We start from the raw sequence: 18730 nt of genomic DNA, 5'->3' as shown, positions 1-18730 counted from the left end.
AAGCCTGCAAATAAAAAAAGAGCAAAGACTATGTTGTGGGAAAAGAGTGTTTTCCGAAAAATTTTATTTGATCTTTTCGTTGAAAAGAGTAGGAGTTAAAAAAAAGCCCAAGGAACACGAGCATGTCATACAAGGAAGGCATCTTCAGAGGCTTTATATGAAAGATGCTCCAGTGAGTTCCAGGTAAAGTTCAACGTTCTCTGCTGTCCAGCACAAAGAGACATCTTCTGACAATCTGGCTTTAATCTCACCGAGAACTAAGAAAGGAATTAGCTTCTGGGGTAAAACATAGCATACTTGGAGGTTCGGAAGCCAAGGAGGTCTCTCATTTCATTTCGAAATTTGGAAAGGTCCTGCCTGAGGTCATTGAGATTCTCCACCGTGGCCTGATCTGTACTCTGCAGCTTCTGCCTGGTGGAAGTCAGGTATCGGTGCACAAGGCAGCACATGATCTTCTGATAATTTTCATCTCGTTTCTGTTTCAGGGTCCTCCACTCCTAGACACAAGTTCCCAAATAAAATGTATTAGTTTTTATTCAATAACCTCTTAACACAGTGAAAACTACATAGGAAGGTCAGCAAATATCTAAAAAATCTTGTCTGGTGTTGTGTTTTAACTGTGTTTGCGGATTTGTCTTCTGCAAATTACTGAAGAATCAAATTATTTAGGTACTTTCCAATACTCCCACTCATCTCTTCTTAATGATGAGTAGGTATGTTAGTTACGGATTTTAAAGTTCAAGATATGCTTTTATGATGCAATTTTGTGTAGTTCACTGTGTTTGACGTGGAATTTTTAAAAAGATTTTGGAATTCCATTTTATCCAGTGGTTTTTGGTAGTACAGTACAGTACGTTACAATATACAGTAATGTGAAAATAATGAAATCTCCGCAGTTGCACTTAAAATCCCCACTGTTGCATGAACGAAAGAAACCGATAAATGCAGAAAGTTTATTTTTTATCATATCTTTGCCACTGCAAAGGAAATAGAGGGGGAAGGGGAGGGACTTGGGGAGCTAGAGGCTTGCTAAAGTTGTGGAAAAATACCAAGCCCCATTGATTTTTAAATGAAATGGGATTTTCCAGCTTGCTGCACTAAGGAGGCGGCGGCAAGGCACAGACCTGCAATTAGGGCCTTCCAGACACACACACACTTACTTTCAGGCTGTTTTGTCTTTTGACCTTGCCCGCCGTGGTGTGAGAGCAGATCCATTTGCTGAGACTGGTGACGAGATAGCAGACGGTCTTGGGGGAAGGTATGATGTTGAAGGGAGGAGGCAGCGTACACTTGTCATCAAAGTAACTCAGCCACAACTTGGCCCTGGCAAATTTCCACTCCTTGTCTTCGTGGTTCTGAAGCATTAGAACAGGACAAGGGAGCACTAGTTAGGTTATAATGAACCACAGCAATGTCATTACTCCTTTTAACTGGCTTATTAACATCAGCTGCATAGCATTTCAACCAGACCGCTTTTAACTTTGCGTCTCGTGTGCTGCACACAAGAAAGCAGTTGTGATTTGTACTGAAAAAATAAATCCACAATCCACTATTCATATTGCTTTTGGTACATTCCTTGTCTAGACATCTTGAGAGTCTACTGGATGTGTCCAAAATCTTCAAAGGAGCAAACAAATATACAAAAAATAGTACAAAGATCTCTCAAGAGCTGGGTCATTCAGCACTGATCTATGACCAGAACACAGGTTTTTTCTTAAAGCAGAAAATGTACCAGTTTCCCATAAAGGACAGTAACTCCTTCAGACGGTTCTGAATGTGTCATTATTTCCATCCTTGGTTTTCAGAAAAGGTAGCACAGCTAAATATGTTTTGACTTAAAAAATTGATACTGCTAAACAAAATCCATGAGCCTTTTGAGGTACAGTATTCTTCTTACCAAGAAAAATAAACGCTGTGCCTACACATGGCTTGAAAGCAAGAAATATTCATCCCTCTTCGGTAACCACATCTTACAGCTCTGAGGCAGCATAACATAATAACACCTTGTCTACTACATGACAGGTCCCCTGGACAAAATGATTTGATATTGGATCTATGATATGCTTAATATCTGGACACTTCAGGCACCTGTGTTGCAAATAACTAGATCAGGAAATCTCCACTTCAGCTCCTAGGGATTAAATCAGCAATTTCTGAAGCCCTCTAACAATAAAACTGTGAAAATTTAAAGTGTGATTTTTACAATTACGAGATAATAAGTGGTAAAAATCAGTATACCCTTCAGCCCTAAAGGACCACAATTCCCTTAATTAAATCAATTAGTTGCTTATTTGATCAATAACTTACAGGTGTTCCTAATCTTTAAAAAAGCTACATTTTTTTAAAAAGAAATCAGGGTGATCTTTACGAATATCTGGGTTGGGTCTCTTTTGGGTGTCCACTGAAAGCAGTTGGCTGAAATCCTTTGTACAAATAACCCAAGCGCTACCTAATCACCTGTTTTCAAATGCTGTCTTCAAAACATGATGGAATTCATAACAGGTGAAAGCAATTACACAGAGGCACAAGCTGGCTAATACAACTTACTTTCACAGGCATTGAGAAGACTTAAAAGCTAATGACAAGAACAGACTATTCAGGCCATCAGTGCTCATCATTGTGCCACTCAATCACCGTATCAGGTCTTGACTTGAAATTTCCTAGTGTCTCTGCCTTCACCATGTGCCCTGACAATTCATACATTGAATGTTCTCTATGTTGAAGAAAGTGATATTAGGATCAAGCTTATTGACCCTGCAATATTTTGGAGTTGTCATTTGCATCTCCTTAAATGTTGTCCACTGAGACTGAAAATCTTATGTCCCTTCATTATCGTCTCCTTAAAACCTGGAATGAATCTTGTTGCTGTTTTCTGGAGTGCTTCCTGATGTCTTTTCTGAACAGTAGACAATGAAGTGAGCTTCCGTTACATGAGGCAGTGCATGTGGGTTTAGGGCCTGTTGTTTCACTTACCGCAATCTGTTGAAAACTTTTGTGGAGCATAGCCACGAGAAGCTTGGTCAGGACAATCACAACCACTATGTTGTATGTGCCAACAATCAAGGCGCCAACAAATGACCGTAACTCCTCAGTATAGCTGATCCTCGTTACAAACAGTGCAACATGCGCCAGTGAAAAGATATACCAGAACAAGGCATAGCAGGTCCCTATGAACCTGGAAGAGGAAATCAAGAGGTGCTTTAGTGTTGAATATGAAGTGACATTTTAAAATAATCTTAAACACATTCTCACGCTTCAAAAAACACTTACAGAAACATTGAAGGATGGACTTTTTCTTAATATTTCTAAATACAACAGATACAATATGTATATTGTGTGGTTTTGTGTATCCTGAGCACCTATATGGACCTGGGGATTCAAGTAGTAATGCAATATTATGAAGCTTTTCCATTCAATATAAATACATCTCTTCATAAAAAGATATCCCAGCTTACGAGTAGAATGTGTCGTTGCTCTGTTGCTCACAGAAAATGCCCTCACAGTCTTTCCCTCCACTTTTGCTGGGGTCCTTCTGGTCTTTGCCATATAGCTGCGTCAAACCAATGGTAAAGGAGAAGAGCACAAGAAGAAACAGACCCAGGAACTTGCCAAACTCTTGCAGCATCTGTCCCATTGAAATCTATTGAAGATTATAACCAAGAAAAAAGTCATCACAACCCAGTAGCAAATGATATGTAACCAATAATACACAATGCACACTATAGTCTCCAACTACCTATTTTAAAACACAAGCAATTGTTTAGACTGAATTTCTGACTAGTATTTATATCTTGGCTAAAACAGGCTTACATTTGCACTGTTGATTTTAGACTAAGAAGCACAAATGTGAGTGAGAATAGAATAAAAGATAATGCAAAGAGTTGTCTCTCAATGGCTGTTTTATAGTAAAGTTATGTCACAACAAACTGAAAAAGAGAAACATGCTATATTACATGTGAATGTAGTTTTTAATGATATTAATAAACTAATATTGTTAGCATCTGATTTTGGTAACCATGACATGTCTCCAAAAATCACTAAAGTAATTAACCGATCATTTAAGTTTCTTTTTTAGTCTTTCTTAAGACTCTTATGCAATGTAGACTGTTCAAGCAAAACACAAAGCACCATCTGAAAAGCCAGTGGACCGTAGTTTGTGTTCTAGATTCCTGGTACAAATCACTATGAAGTGTAGGAAAAGTACAGCATCATGACTTTTTTGTTTGTGGAAAAGACCATAAACGCTTGACTGGGGTAGATGCAGGATTCAAGAAACACAAGCTTCACTGTGCAGCTCTGAATGGTACGATTTACCGGTCAGAGACAGGGGCGGTTACTCGCTCGTACTGGCTTAAAAGAACCAATGAAAAGCCCACAAGATTAACTGATGAGAAGCCTCAACAAATTTATATTAAAACAGCCATGTGTATGAATCCAAAGATGGTTTGCTCTTTTTTTAATAAAAATCTTGACTAAGGCTACAAAGACCTTCTATTTGCCTTCTGATTCTTAAATATTCACTCCACAATTCATGCATTCAAAAAGGCATCAGTTTTAACTCAGCATAGAGTTTAACAAACCAATTCTTTCTGTTGGATTTTTAAAATAATACTCTTTCAGCTATAGTCATTGCCAGTCTTCAATAACAGATCTTTTTTTTTCACTGTAAAAAATATTGAAGGAATGTAGGGGTCACAAGAAAAATCCCTAGGTGCAGTGCAATGATGCAGAATGGAATGATTCAGTCTTTCTGAGTATTCTTACAGCTGTGGGTTTTAAGTTTCCTCTCAAATCCTGCACACACGAATTTAGTCTTCATCACATACAAGGCCTCTCTCTCCCTGTAACCCTGAAGCTCTCTATGATCCTAACTCACATCGCACAAGTTCACCTCAAACACCCAGTCCAGACATTTTGACCATGTCTGGGGAAAAATTGTTCTCTCGATGGTGGAGCATTTGTGCAATTCTTTAGACAAGAAGCAACACTTTAAATATTTAAGAACTGCAAATTGTCTCTGCTACAGCATCACTAGGAATATAAAAATCACCAGTTCTGTGAAATAATTGCCTCACTGGGTCTCTGCCCTGTAAATCTGTTATCTGTCCGAAGAAGCCAGACAGTGTTATTCTAGCCAGCGCCTGTGTATATTAATATACCTGGCACACAACTCTCCACTTCAAAACAAACGAGTTTAAGACCGCCAAAATAATACTGTTATTTTCTGCTCTACATATTATGTTACATTTCAATCAATTCTTGAGTAAAACCTTCATGAAAGGTCAACAAGTGTAATGTGTTGTCTATGAGAGCTGAAGACAGAGACTTACAGTTTATCACCATCATGGGGTGAAAAGTTCATAAACAATTCTTTTCTAAAAGCTTTTTTTACATTATACGGTTTTTATTATCCCAGTTAGAGTATAGCGTACGTGTTGTGAATTGGAAATGCCTTACCTGTAAGGGCCCTAGGATTGAGCTGGTTGTATACATGAAGAAGAGGCGAAGGTAACTCAGGACATTGGCAAAGGCAAACAGTCCTTCTGCCACCAGAATAGGGTGGAAGGCATCCCAGTTCTTCCTGTCTTCTGTGTTTTGTATGTTTTTGAACTAAGAGAAAAGATGGCAGGCCTTTAAAAAATGCAGACATTCCAGAGATTTCCTCAGGAAAAACTGGATATGTTTCCAGTAAATAATCAGCCTTACAATCAATATGACTTGACTTATTTTATTTTCTCAAATCAACAGAACAATGTTGCGTGTTGACTTAGCCAAAACAGGTTTTGGCCTATCCGGCACTTTGGCAAAACATCTAAATTGCCTAATAAAGAGAAGTACATTTACAGAGTGTGCTGATTTTATTCTTAATTCTCTATCACAGCAGATAGTCTACCCAGCTGTTTTCCTGTGCATATCATATGCATTGCTTGTACTGGAGGGGTTTTTGAAAGCTGCTCTTTACTATGCTACCTGTTAATCATGGAATATCTATCCTTTCTTTTACTTTCTGCTTTTGTTCAACACATTTTTATTTACTGATATTGGAATTGCCAATCAATTATATTATACTCTCTTTATCTGGAATAACCTATTGTACTTTTTTAAGACTTTTATTCAGAAATGTATATTACATGTAATCAATTTCCTTATAACATCCATCTATCCATTTTCCAAACAATAACAATTATTATATATTCTTCTGTACATTTTTCGGCTGCTGCGCATTCCTACAACTTTCCTAATTTTTCATCAGAAATGTTCAAATGTAAAATGCTGTTGTTGTAGCCATTGAGTGCTGTTTTTTTTAAAACAGAGAAGTGTGAACTTCACAAAAAATCTAGTGCAAGAATGCTGCATTTTGTGGAATACTGCTCCTGCATGGCTTTACATTGAGTGCAAAGCATCAGAAGGTGTAATGGTCTATGAATCCCCTGAGCTCCTTTCAGACAGACTGAGATTAACTCACCTTGTGGTGTGCTACCACTTTGAGGGCAAAGGTTGACAAATAGAGGGAGTTCATGACAAAGCTGAGCTGATTGCGAGACTCTTCCAGAAAATCTTCCAGGCCTTCATACCACAGCCTTTTCACATCCGACCACACCATTCCTGAGGGAGAAGTACACATTTTCCACATACTACAGAATGACGAAAGACAACTTTCTCACAACGGTGCTTTAATTTGGGAAATTTCGCAATCGTTTCCTGATTCCTTCCTTTGCTACAAGTAATTTCCCTGATGATACCTTGGGGGCCATAGTCACAGCCATTTGGAAAATGTGTCAGTGTTATCATCACTCAAAACTGTGAAATTAGAGGTTTACTTTGAAAACCGAAGAATCATCTGATGCTTTCTGGTTATTTTTATAGCATAAAATATATTATTATATATAGCATATAGAATATATACATACATTTGTAACTATATATTGATTTGGGGAAATCATAGCATAGTAAGTAAGTCCATGCAGACACTGCTATTGAACATTATGTGAGGTACTGCACCCTAATTCATATATAGATTTATAGAGAGAGAGAATATTAGACATAAAGTGTGACTGCTATCGTGCAGTCCCTTTTAATAAGATAATTATTCAGATATTCACCTGAATTTAATAATATCCACTTCAGCAATGCACACCTTGATCCAGAAATATTCATGCAGGTTTAGCTTCACATTATTGTTTCTATGCTATGCACTGAGTCTAGTGGGAATGTTCACAATACATAAGCATCTCCAGCTGGGCAGACTGTTGCATAGTTATGCTTTAAACTCCCAAAGCATTAGTTTCCCATTCCTTTTCGGAACACCACCACAGGACTTGAACCTTATATTTTAGCTGACATCTAACACGAATGGAAGGCTGCCACAACAGCTCTAGTAAGAAGAGCCCTTGAAGTGGAAATCTCTCCCATCTGGCACATACCACTGTGAGGCTGCACAGGGCATGAGCAACCAAAAGTTCTCCTTCTAGGTATGTGGGGTAGTTTTGGTTTCCTATTATGGTTTTTGCAAAGGGGAATGCAAACAATTTGGGATTTCATTGAGCTCGGGATATGCACTGGAACACGCAAGTTAAGAAAACAAAAAACAGTAACGGATACTGGTGTCTTACAGAGGAGCAGGCATGTGTCTGGGAGAGAAGGCCTGCAAAGTAGAAGATTTCTAAGACTGCCCATTCTGCAGGGTACTCAACACTTGAGAATACAGCCTTCCCTGAACACAAACTATTCAACCCCTCAGCCCTGGAGAAAAGACGCGTTACCAGTGCCTCACCGATAATCCACAAAATCAGCAGGTAGTCGATCATCTCCAGGGCTGGGCCCATGGTGTTCTTTTTGCCCTCGTTGTACACCAGGGAGTAGAGGTTGAGAAGGAGCAGGAAGGTGAAGTAAGACGCCATATGGATAATGAACTTCATGAAGGGCGTGTGGATGACCTGCCCCACGCGGGACCTGGGCACCAGCAGGTAACAGACAGACAGGATGGGCCAGAGCACAGCCACAGTCAGCACTGTCAGGATCTTCAGGCACGTGTGTTTGCGGCGGTAGCTGGCCGTCTGCCCGAACCACACTGTGTTGAGGAACTGCTGACAGTTTGACTGGGCCACAAACTGGAGGGGATGGACCGACAGAGGGGAAAAAGGGAAGAGAGTGTGTGAGAGGCAGGCTGTTAGAAACATTCCTTGGATTGTAGAAAACGCTACATAATTTCTCTACTTATAACTTTGCAGTAATTCAGATTGCTGTATAAACAGAACTAGGAGAGATGTTTTATAACACGTGCAGTGCCATTTCACTTATGTGTAAAATGTTTAGATTTTCCTCACCCTTTTAAAAAATGGAATATTTTCACATACCAAATAATTATGTGCACATATCAAAATACTCTCATTATCCTACAGTGTTATGGAGAAGAAAAGCAGTGCAAAGCAGTAAACCATTGTTACAAAAACTTCTGTGCAAAACCAAAAGTGCTTTCGGAGCAACAAATCTTCGTAACTACCAAAGACAGCATGAACTGAACACTCACAATGATCAACTAAGGTAAATATTCTTACTGCAAGGGCTTTGCTGAGATACTTGTATGTGTGTAGTCATAAAACAAATAGAAAACCTGATCATGGCAGCATCTGTCTCTCAGCAGGCAATTGAACTGTGCTTACAACAGTGTGATATATTACTACAACACACCGAAACAAAGAGGGTCATCCATAAATTATCACTAGGCACCAAAGATAATCCTCATGAAAGAAAAACAATCTCAGCACAGCTTTTTTTATTTATTTTTACAGTGCTTTGGGGTATTAAGAGCAGGAAGCAATACTTCCTATTAAGTTTTTTTAACAAAATACCACAGTATCCTGTCTTACAGAAAGCAAATGACTCTTCCACAGAAAAGGCAAGCCAGTTGATTTCTTTTGGCTCAGATTGTTTTTTTTTTCCCTGTGACAAATTGTTTTTTCATCTTCTGTATGTACCTGCTGTTTACTGTTTTTACACAGGTGGATGGTTAGTTGTTCAATGTACTGTAGATCCCATTTCTCGGCATGTGGTTCAGGTGGGGTTTAGCATTGTTTGAAATCATCCTTTCTTTTCCCATGTCTGTTATTTGAGCACTTGTACTGCCTTCTACAATACTGCTCTGCAGTGTGCTGCTCTGAAGTGTAGGATTGTTGTTTCATGTATCTTTTATATAACACCATGATAATCTCAAAATTATCTCAATGATAACACTTGTAATCTTCTGCCTGTACTTTCTGGCAGCAGAGGTCAATATAGGCTATCTAATGGAGAACATACCTCTTTCTGGTTGTACTTGATGGCCAGTTTGAGACGACTGAGGTTCATTCGCTCCTCCAGGAGGCCCCGCTTGTCCACGTGCTCGTCGCTGGATGTGTGGTTCAGGATCACCTCCAGTTCTCGAGAGTTGCGGGCCTGAGCCAGCAGGTCTTTGGCGAACATCTTACACTGCTTCGCCAGCTCCTCGTAGTCATTCCTGTCACCAAAATCACAGGGACAACCCTTAGTGGTTACATCCTGTCAGCCCAGACTGATTTTGAGAGAAGTGACAAGCAGTGTTTCAGTTAGGGGGTTTGGGACTTTTGAATGTAATAACTGCCGCATCAGTTTCAAAGTGGGAAATGTACATGAATACAGTGTTAATGTCTGTTTAATATGCTGCTAGCATCATGTAAATTTGGATAATGTATGTTTTCCACATTCCCTCAATACACTTTCACTAAAGGACAGACCAGTGCTGAAAGATATTTTTAAGGAAATCCAGAAACTTCCTATATTGTATATTTAAGCAAAAAAAAGATACAACTGTGGTAACTACTTGCACATAAAAAGCAGATAAAGTCCCTTTTCAGGGCCCATGGGGAATGGTGGGCAAAGGCCACCATTTTTCTTGACCATCCAACACTGGAGGTGGAGGTGATGTGGTCAGCCTCACACTCTGGTCAGCCTATTACCCCCAGAAGGATTAGCCCCTGGTACTCGTTTGGAAAGCAGGCTGTGGACCTGGGAGCCGTGTGGAAGGAAATAGAGCAAACTACTGTACATTGCTTGCCCCTACCTGGGATTGAACCTGGACCTTCTGGTCAGAAGCTAGATGCCCTTGCTGTCTGAGCTACCACGGCTCCACATAAAAAATACAACATCCATCCATTTTTCAATTGTCCAATACAGGGTCAAGGTAGAGCCGGAGCTTATCCCCGCAAGCAATGGGTGCAAGGCAGTAAACACCCTGCACAGATCACCAGTGCAGGTTACAGGGCACACATAGACATAAACACACACACACTATGGACAATTTTCCCAGAAGTCAATTAACCTACTAATTTGTCTTTGAACTATGGGAAGAAACTGGTACATCTGAAGGAAACCCATGCAAACACAGGAAGAACATACAAACTCCATGCAAATAGCAACCCAAATCTGAAATTGAATCCTGGGCCCCATCACTGTGAGGCAATGCTAACCACTGTGTCACCACACAGTGTAACGTTAAATTAACATATTAATGTATGAGAGGAAACTGCATAAACTGAAAAATGCAGTTGACATTTTTTTAGAAGTCCACCATCCATGTGCAAATTAAATATTTTTCATTTCCCTTTCATGCCATCCTGCAGTGTTTCCTTAGCAAACTGCCACTGCTGTTGTAATTACAGTACAAGTACCTGAACTCCACTTCCACAAGACTGAGCTCTTTCAGGTCAGCACTAAGCTCAAAGGCTCTCAGTATTGGGTCTTCCTCAGTGAGCATTATCAAAGATGGGCTTGCCAGGCAACGATAGATATCCAGACGAAACCTAATCAAGGCAAAACATAGAGAAAAAAATATATAAGATATCCACAGCTTCTAATCTCATGTGACAGAGTGTTTGTGAGAATAAATCACAAAGCATAAAATTCTTTGTTCACTTGTCTAAATGTAGCATTACAACAAGTGAATCAGGTACTGTCGCTGCAAGTCAGTATATTTGCTATGGTTAACAGCAACTCAGAGTGGATAGATGACTCACACTGTCCTCCATTTTGTATTCTAGCTCCATAATGAAATTCTTAAAAACAGGCTCTGACATTATGCCTTGGTAATGGCTTAAATTCTTTGGGTATAACTGTTGTGTTGTGGAATAACAGCATACTTTGTAAGTGGAAGCCATTATTACTATTTGGCTTAAAGCCATTCTAGCAGTCAGACTGAAGATGCTTGTAAACTGTTTGTGTTTGATTTACTACAGGAAGAGACTGCCTTCTGTCTTGCTGTTTTAGAGTGGCTAAAAATTATTATTAATCATAAACTTCTAATGAGGTCCATTATAAAACCATAAACAAAATGTCATAAATAATACAGGCATGACTTTAATTAAGGAACAGATACTTTTATAAATGTCATTAAAAACTGTTACAACACTAATGAAGCCTTCTTTTTTTAATCATAATCAAAATACATTTTGAAAGGATCCAAATGAATGACAATAACATTTTCATTTTTAACTATAATTAAAATGTTTCTTAAATATTTAAAGATAAGATAGCTGTGAGGTTAAAAGTTTGATACTGATGAACATTTGCTTATATTGATGAATTTCATTTAAGAACTTCAAGCTCCATAGTAAACAATACTTTTGGACCTGAAAAGATAACCAGGCATTGCAAACATATTGCAGGTTCTCTAGAAACCCTTTTTTGGTTTGCGATATATCTGCATTCCTCACACAAAAACGATAGATTGGTGGTAAACATTGTAGTGGAGGGATGGAGGTGGACAATAAATTTGACCTTTTTGCACCCTCAACTGTGTAATCAATCTATTATGCTCCTCAGATGTGAGAGCAGACTACAGTAGCACTTTAACTTTGTAATACCTAGCAAACCTGAAGAAAAGTCAACATTTAGAGACCACACAAATCACTTATCCAGCTTTGTTCTCCACGTGTTTCTCAGTGTATTTAATACCGAGGGGTAGCATAGTACTGGGCTCATAACTGCAAGGTCACGGGTTCATGTCCTGGCTATGGTCACTGTTGTTGCTCCCATAGCTATAATTGCTCCAATCTACCCAGAGACACAGATGGGTACAAACATTTTCAGGAAGTCATCCTGCAATGGTCTGGCATTCTATCAATGGGATGAGTATCACATGCTCTCTGTCCACTTCACTGTTCAGGGAAATTAAGATAAGATTCCCTCAGAAGAACCTTTAGCCTCAGAGTATGGACTCTGTGTGTATACATGGTATCAAAAACACAATGCTAAAAAAGGTAGATGTTTATAAAGGTTTCTGCCTGTCTCTACCAGTATGAACCTTACTGCATCCCTGCGCTTCTGAACATTTCTTTTAAACTAAAATGGAAAAAAATCATATTCTATACACAATAACATGGTCCTTAACTAGTAATTAAATTCAAGAAACAATAAACACTGAAGTTTGATCTAATCTCTACCAAGGCCATTTGTGTTTCCCTTGTGCTTGAAAAGTGATTTCATTATCTAACTGGACTGTATCCTGACTGATATTTAATCAAATCCTTGAAGGACACATTTCAGCAACACTTAGAGACACATTTAAAAGACATATGCTTAATTAAGCCATCTACTTTCATGGTTTTAACAACAGAAGGCTTTTCATCATTATGAATAATCTAAAGTATGTTAAAACACAGTCTATTATAAAGAAGTAAATAATTCACTTTACCTTTTGAAGTGAAGGGGAATAGAGCTGAAAGTAAAGCATACATACTGTATCTAGTAATTGAATCCATTGTTGCTCTGAAAGAAGTGCTGATGGAAAGCCTTTTTGGTGGAAGGTAAACAAATTCTTCCAAAGACTTAAGAGCTACTGTAATCCTGTGAAGCGTTCTGGTTTAATTCAGTTTTTATGACACTTGTGTACCTTTGAAGAGCAGTACAATTTTATTGAAAGGAAGCACCCTTTCAGCCAAGGAATAATAAGAATAAATGTCAAATTCCCTTTAAGGACACAATGTTTATTGAAACATCTCTATTTTGGATATTCTCTGTTAATTGTTTTCACAATTTCCTTTATATTTAACTAGTTTCAGTGTGTCATAACTGGCAAAAACCTCATACAATATAACTGTAATCTACTATTTAAGAAGGCTATTGCAAATCTGATCTGGAAAGGAAAACAGACTAAAAATAATGGAACACTGGTCAGTCAGACAGTAGATACAGGTGCTTTTACTGAGGTATCTCTGCTGTGTTTTTCCTGTTTTGAAAAATGACATCGGAAATCAATTGATAAGCCGCTTTTGAGATCGAAGCCTGGACCCAATTATAACTTTGACCTACCCCCAGATAGCAAATTACAAAATCCATTGTTTAGTGACAGATTTCCTTTGAGTAGAAGAAGAAGGCTGTCTCCTGCAAACAAAAGGCGTCCACCAGGTCCTATTGGAACCCTTAAATACTCAAACTTCCTTAAGGGATTACACCAGCTGTACTGCAACAACTACTGCATTAGCATTTGCTCCTTATCATCTAGCCCATGGCTGTAAGGTGGCCAGTGATTGTATCACATGGGAAATATAACAGACTTCCTTTTACATACTTTTTGAGTGTATATTTTGTGTCTGGTAACTGGGTTGAAGCTTTGCGTGGGCCGTGCTTGAAAACCACCACCCCTACAGACATCACCGCGTCCCGGGGGCTGTCTACGCACCTGGAGTGGCGGAGACTGTCCTTCTTGTTTTTGACATTGCACAGCGTGCACTCACAGCCGACTGCATGAGGCCTTGGAAGGGAGATGTCCTGTTTGAGCAGCATGGTGAGGATCTCATAGTTGTTTCGATGAGCTGCTAGAATGACAGGGGCGACATCCATTGTCGTGGAGTATTCTGGGTTCTGAATACGGTGGATCAGTTTCTGTGAAATGAAGAATACCAGAACAGTGTTAAGAGCAACCGACATCAGTAATTAACTATGCCTAATCTTCCTTCCTTGAGTATGGTAGTATTACTAAGCATATCTTGGCAGATTCCCTACACACTTTCATATCTGTATTCTCTTAACTAGGCTAACGGTACGATCTGCCTGTTCCAGTTGTTAAGGTGGAGCCCAGCGTAGCAAACAAACTCTGACACAGGGCCTGATTTCAGCTGATCTGATTAGAGCCGTTTTCTTTCCAGTCGAATCAAATGAAGACCAGATGGCTGACTTATTTCTGACTGCTCACCACTGGAGAGGAATATAGGAAAATGTCATCTCTGTCCAGGCGCCTTTCCTTGCTCACACACAGATGTTTTAAACAAAAAATATATATATAGAGAAAAAACAATTGATCACAGTGCTGGGGTAACTGATTAAACTGTATTCTTTAATGAAAATACCTTGCCTTCCATGTTAAGGGTTTCTGCAATTTCCATTGCATACTTGCTAAGATGATAACTCTACTGCATAATGATCACAAATGATTTTTTTTAAAACCCCTTAGATCAAAACGGGACAGAAAGCACTAACTGCTATCGACGGCTTGGAGGACCTCCGTGGTCTATGATTGAGCAGGATATCGACGGCTCCCACCACTTCTGAGTCAATAGCGACGAGAAGTGCATCTGTTGTCTACCAAAAAAAAAGAAGAAGAGAAACAACAACAACAAAAAAAAAAATTACTGTCAACAAAGGGCATGCACAAAGCAAAATCACACAAAAAAGAATCCATGTGCGTGTAGTCAAGTGTGGCATGTGCAGCTTTCAGTAATGGGACTAACCTTGCATATATCTGGCAAATTGCTGGGTGGTCAATGTCTAATCCACCCCTCCTCCTCAGTGGCGTTTGTCTAATGTGGGAACCAGCAACCTCTGGACAAGGGCCTAGCCTACTCCTAGAACAGGACCCTTTACCATTGGCCACTAGAGGGCACTCATCACAAAGATTTTCAATCAGGAGCTAAAAATCACTTTAATCTTGACTTAATTGAAACCATCAACTGTAACGTGAGAGCTCAGCTGGGATGAAATTGAAATTCCCTGTAGCTTCCCAGGAAATGGACAGGAGATCCACTCTTCAGAGTCCATTTCCCAATCCACACTTCTCTTCCAACCAAGCCTTGAACTTAAATAAAAGAAGCTCCCTTTGAGTTTCCAACATGTCTCTTTTCAAATGCAGCATGGTCCGACTGCTGAATCACATTTCTTTGTCTACCCTCTGAAATAGAGGTCTGGGCAAGAGAGTCACATTACTTTAAATGTTAAGACGAACAAAAACCAGACCTGTATATGACGCGCCAGGGTCAGGCTTACCTGCACTTTAAAAAAGGTTGTTTATGAATTCCTTTTCTGGGCCACTCGGGGGATATCTGCCACAATCTTCACAGTAAGATTTTTTTTACTCAAAATGAAAGGCTGTTAAATAGTTTGCTATGTCTCCACAGGCTATAAAAACATACTGTTGTCGTTTTTTTCTCTTTTTACCTGACAGCCATGATCCAGAAGCAGCTGCAGTATGTCCAGGTTCTCATTCTCTATTGATATCGTCACCGCGTTTCTCCCCAGCACGTCCACGCAGTTTATGTTAAAATCACCATGTCTCTTCTCCTCAAGGAGCTTTTTCACCATGTAATAGTCACCTTCACAGAAAGAACAGAAGGGTCAGTGGTGACCTACAGGGGCTTGAGAAGTCCTGCCGCTGGTACGATAAGTGACAGTACCAGTAACCATGCTGGTTTCACTGTGTGTGCTCCACTATGCCCTTATATAGGCAGCAAGTACCAAGCATTGAGACATTACCCTTCGAGGTCAGTCTCCAAATTTAATCTTCCTAAACTGATTATGTTTCACTGTAAAACCCTCTGCCATTATCCTTCATTTGGCTGAGGACTTCCTAGATATAAATATGCTAGACTACAATAACAACATTATAGAACAACCCAACAGCTATTATTCCTTAAAGTCGGCCCTACCTTCTCTCTCACTCGCTCACAAGGCTCCAAAAGAGTAGACGTACAATATTTATTGCAACAGCCACTTTTATGGTCAGTCAACTCATTTAGCAGGTTTGCTGACAAACCTTGAAATGTTGATACCAGGAGCACTGTCCAATGTGCCCTGATATCTGAATGTCATGGATATGCATGGGTACAAATAATTATTTGAAGACGTCCAAAAACTATATTTTGGATGGAAAATGAGGAAAACATGGAACATTTAACCCTAGGGTAAATTTCACTACAGCACAGTAGTTTACCAGCTGAACGTGGCAGATGAATTGCACACATACACACGTGCAGAAACATTAGCAATAAAGATGTAAACAAAGACGCACTTCAAACATAGATATTGTGCAGTTGCTTTAAATGTATTCAGGTACTTTTCAATCTACAAATAGACTACATTTAATTGCTTTGGAATGGGATGCAGTGATCAGAATTGACATACCCTGACTCATATGTCCATTCTTATCACAATATTTGATCATATTCTTTAGTTCACTCGGGAATAAATAATAAAATGCATAGCAGCCGCTTCAATATATACCGTAAATCACTGTAGTTTACCCGAGAACTACAGGAGGAGTTGTTGTTTTCTTTCCTTTGAGGTGTACAAAGATATTGTGAAAAGAAACGGCTGAGCTCTTTATTAAGAACCATTAGCTTCCGAAGTGAGGAGCTGAACTATTTTACATATGGCCTTTAAATAAATTACTTCTGTTGATTCTTTTTGACTTTATAGTTAGCGTCAGGATCGCACAGTGGTTGTGTCGTTAAGACAACGCAAAATCAAACCGACTTTTGTATGTTATGATTTAAAAAATAAGCAAAAGCTTATAAGCAATGAACTTCGGGATGGACAAATATTAAAGGGAATAAAAAATTACCTTAAACGCATTGCAGTGTTTTAACGGTCCATGCAGGTTGATCTGCTTAGAGTCACCCCGTATGTTAAAAGTCCCGTGTCGTAAAAATTGTTAACCAAAGCTTTAGGCTAGCCACTGACTGCACATCAATAATATTTTAATAATTTAAAGTTGTCGTTTGTTTATACACTCCAGTATCTTTCAAATAACCGCACCTGCGTTAAGGACGTTTCCTACCTTTTTCACAAGCAAGGAGGAACAGCTTTTCGTCCAGGGTCGTCTCCTCTTTTACCTCTCTCACATCCTTGAGTGCGAGATATTTATCCGGAGAGGAAGAATCCGTGCTCTGGTACAGAGCAGCCATTATGACAGAAAACGAGTACGGCAATACATTGATGTGCATCACACACTAAACAGTAACGTCCATTAAATGAAGAACCCCTTCAGATTTTGTTGTAAGAAAAAAATACAGAAAAACACCTCTTAAGCACGACGCTCGTTATTTAGCATCAGGAGTTGCAGTGTTATAAGACACAGTTTGAAGAGAATTAAGATATCCACGCTTCAGGCTTTGTAATTGTTCTTATTTGTGAAATTCGTTTTCATCTTCACGGCGATGTTCGCAGTGCAGGTCCTGTTTTTTTGTCCTTTTGGTTTTTGACAAAAACCTTAAATCTACCTTTGAAATGAGTATGCTATTATATAACGGCGCAAGATAAAGAAATGATACGAGCAACTTCTCTCTATGAAACTGGCGACGTACTGGTCCTGATGGTGGTACTGCAGTGTTCTGCGCATGTGTATTGTTCACCTGCTTTTTCATGTTGAGGGTGCAACATCTTGAGAGACGGACTATTATATAATATCGGCGATTAGCGTCACTGCTGCTAACAGATCCAGCTGATCTGTGTAAAGGATTCGATTATAAATTGTTTTTAAATATCTGTATCTATTATGTTATATAAAATCTAATATCATTTTCGTGGCTAGACATATTTTCAAAATCAGAGAACCACCACATGTATGGATGCTGGCCTTGATAATGAAATGATAACCATCTTGTTTCATTCTTGTTGTAAAAGGGTTGAATTGCGGACGCAATTCAAGGCTTGAACTCAGGAAAGTTAGTGGACTAAAAAAAACAACAACACGAAGAACAGGGAGCCATGTAGAAAAGATTTTAAAATTATTTAATTAGAGCCTCAAGATAACTGGTTAATCTGCACTGAATAAAATAAGATCAAAACCAAAGATTTTGTGTTGTACACAAGGTTTAATGATTAGAAAAATGTTTTTTTCAAGACGGCACTTCTTAATCTCTGTAAGAGATGTAAACAGTGTAGCGCAGCTGGCTGTGTTGAAAGATAGTGTGATTATGAAAGAATATAACGTACGGGTAGAACATACAATAGTTCGTAGTTTGATAATAGGATTTTGTTTCTTTTAGTCGAGGGAGGGAGGGATAGTTTTACATGTGTCCAATTCTCAGGCATTGTAGTGTTTTCTGTTTTTTGTTCTGAGGGTAATTACTTGAGCTAATTAATAATTAACATCTGTTCTTCCAAGATGTGTAGTACCTGATGATCTGAGGAGAATTTCTGTATATAACCTCCTGTGAGACAGTATTAGGACACTCTTAGAAAGACTGGAGCTAGCCATCATTTGTCTAAGCATATGAAAGTGCTGTGAGGGACCTTTTACTGTCTGGTCCTCAAGAGATGTATGGGTTTTCTATTTTCTTTTCATCTATGACCGCACTTGATCTGTTGGCTGGTTCGTGTACAATTGAGGAGTTAATGATAACTATGAAGCAAGGGATGGGCTTTGGAGAACACTATTTGATGTGGAAGCTCTCAAAGAGTGGGGATGCTCACTGCCTCTGTTTCAACTACAACTATAAACAAT

General features: G+C 39.1%; 1 protein-coding gene across 1 annotated transcript; it reads right to left on the bottom strand.

Moving 5' to 3' along the window:
• Window positions 1–33: 33 nt before the first annotated feature.
• trpc1 (transient receptor potential cation channel, subfamily C, member 1) lies at window positions 34–17629 on the bottom strand. The gene is made up of 13 exons (XM_088913296.1): window positions 17063–17629; window positions 15445–15599; window positions 14491–14592; window positions 13694–13896; window positions 10686–10817; window positions 9301–9496; window positions 7775–8111; window positions 6467–6606; window positions 5458–5610; window positions 3456–3640; window positions 2974–3175; window positions 1161–1355; window positions 34–497 (listed from the first exon to the last, which is right to left on the bottom strand). The coding sequence occupies exons 1-13, from the start codon at window positions 17226–17228 to the stop codon at window positions 270–272; spliced, it is 2394 nt and encodes a 797-aa protein (XP_088769422.1). The 5' UTR covers window positions 17229–17629; the 3' UTR covers window positions 34–269.
• Between the last annotated feature and the right edge of the window lie 1101 nt (window positions 17630–18730).

The sequence above is a fragment of the Atractosteus spatula genome, chromosome 4 (assembly GCF_055471065.1).
Source record: "Atractosteus spatula isolate fAtrSpa1 chromosome 4, fAtrSpa1.hap1, whole genome shotgun sequence".
NCBI lineage: Eukaryota > Metazoa > Chordata > Actinopteri > Semionotiformes > Lepisosteidae > Atractosteus > Atractosteus spatula.
Note: the sequence above shows the minus strand (reverse complement) of the source record. Positions and strands in the feature narration are given on the sequence as shown.

Bases quoted from the DNA above. Each gene is read 5' to 3' on its own strand.
- trpc1 (XM_088913296.1), bottom strand. From the start codon at position 17,228: ATGCACATCAATGTATTGCCGTACTCGTTTTCTGTCATAATGGCTGCT. The intron at 6,607-7,774 runs GTGAGGCACTGG...CTTCTCCCTCAG, and splicing joins GCTGATTTTGTGGATTATCG to GAATGGTGTGGTCGGATGTG. The intron at 498-1,160 runs GTAAGTGTGTGT...ACTTGTGTCTAG, and splicing joins AAAGACAAAACAGCCTGAAA to GAGTGGAGGACCCTGAAACA.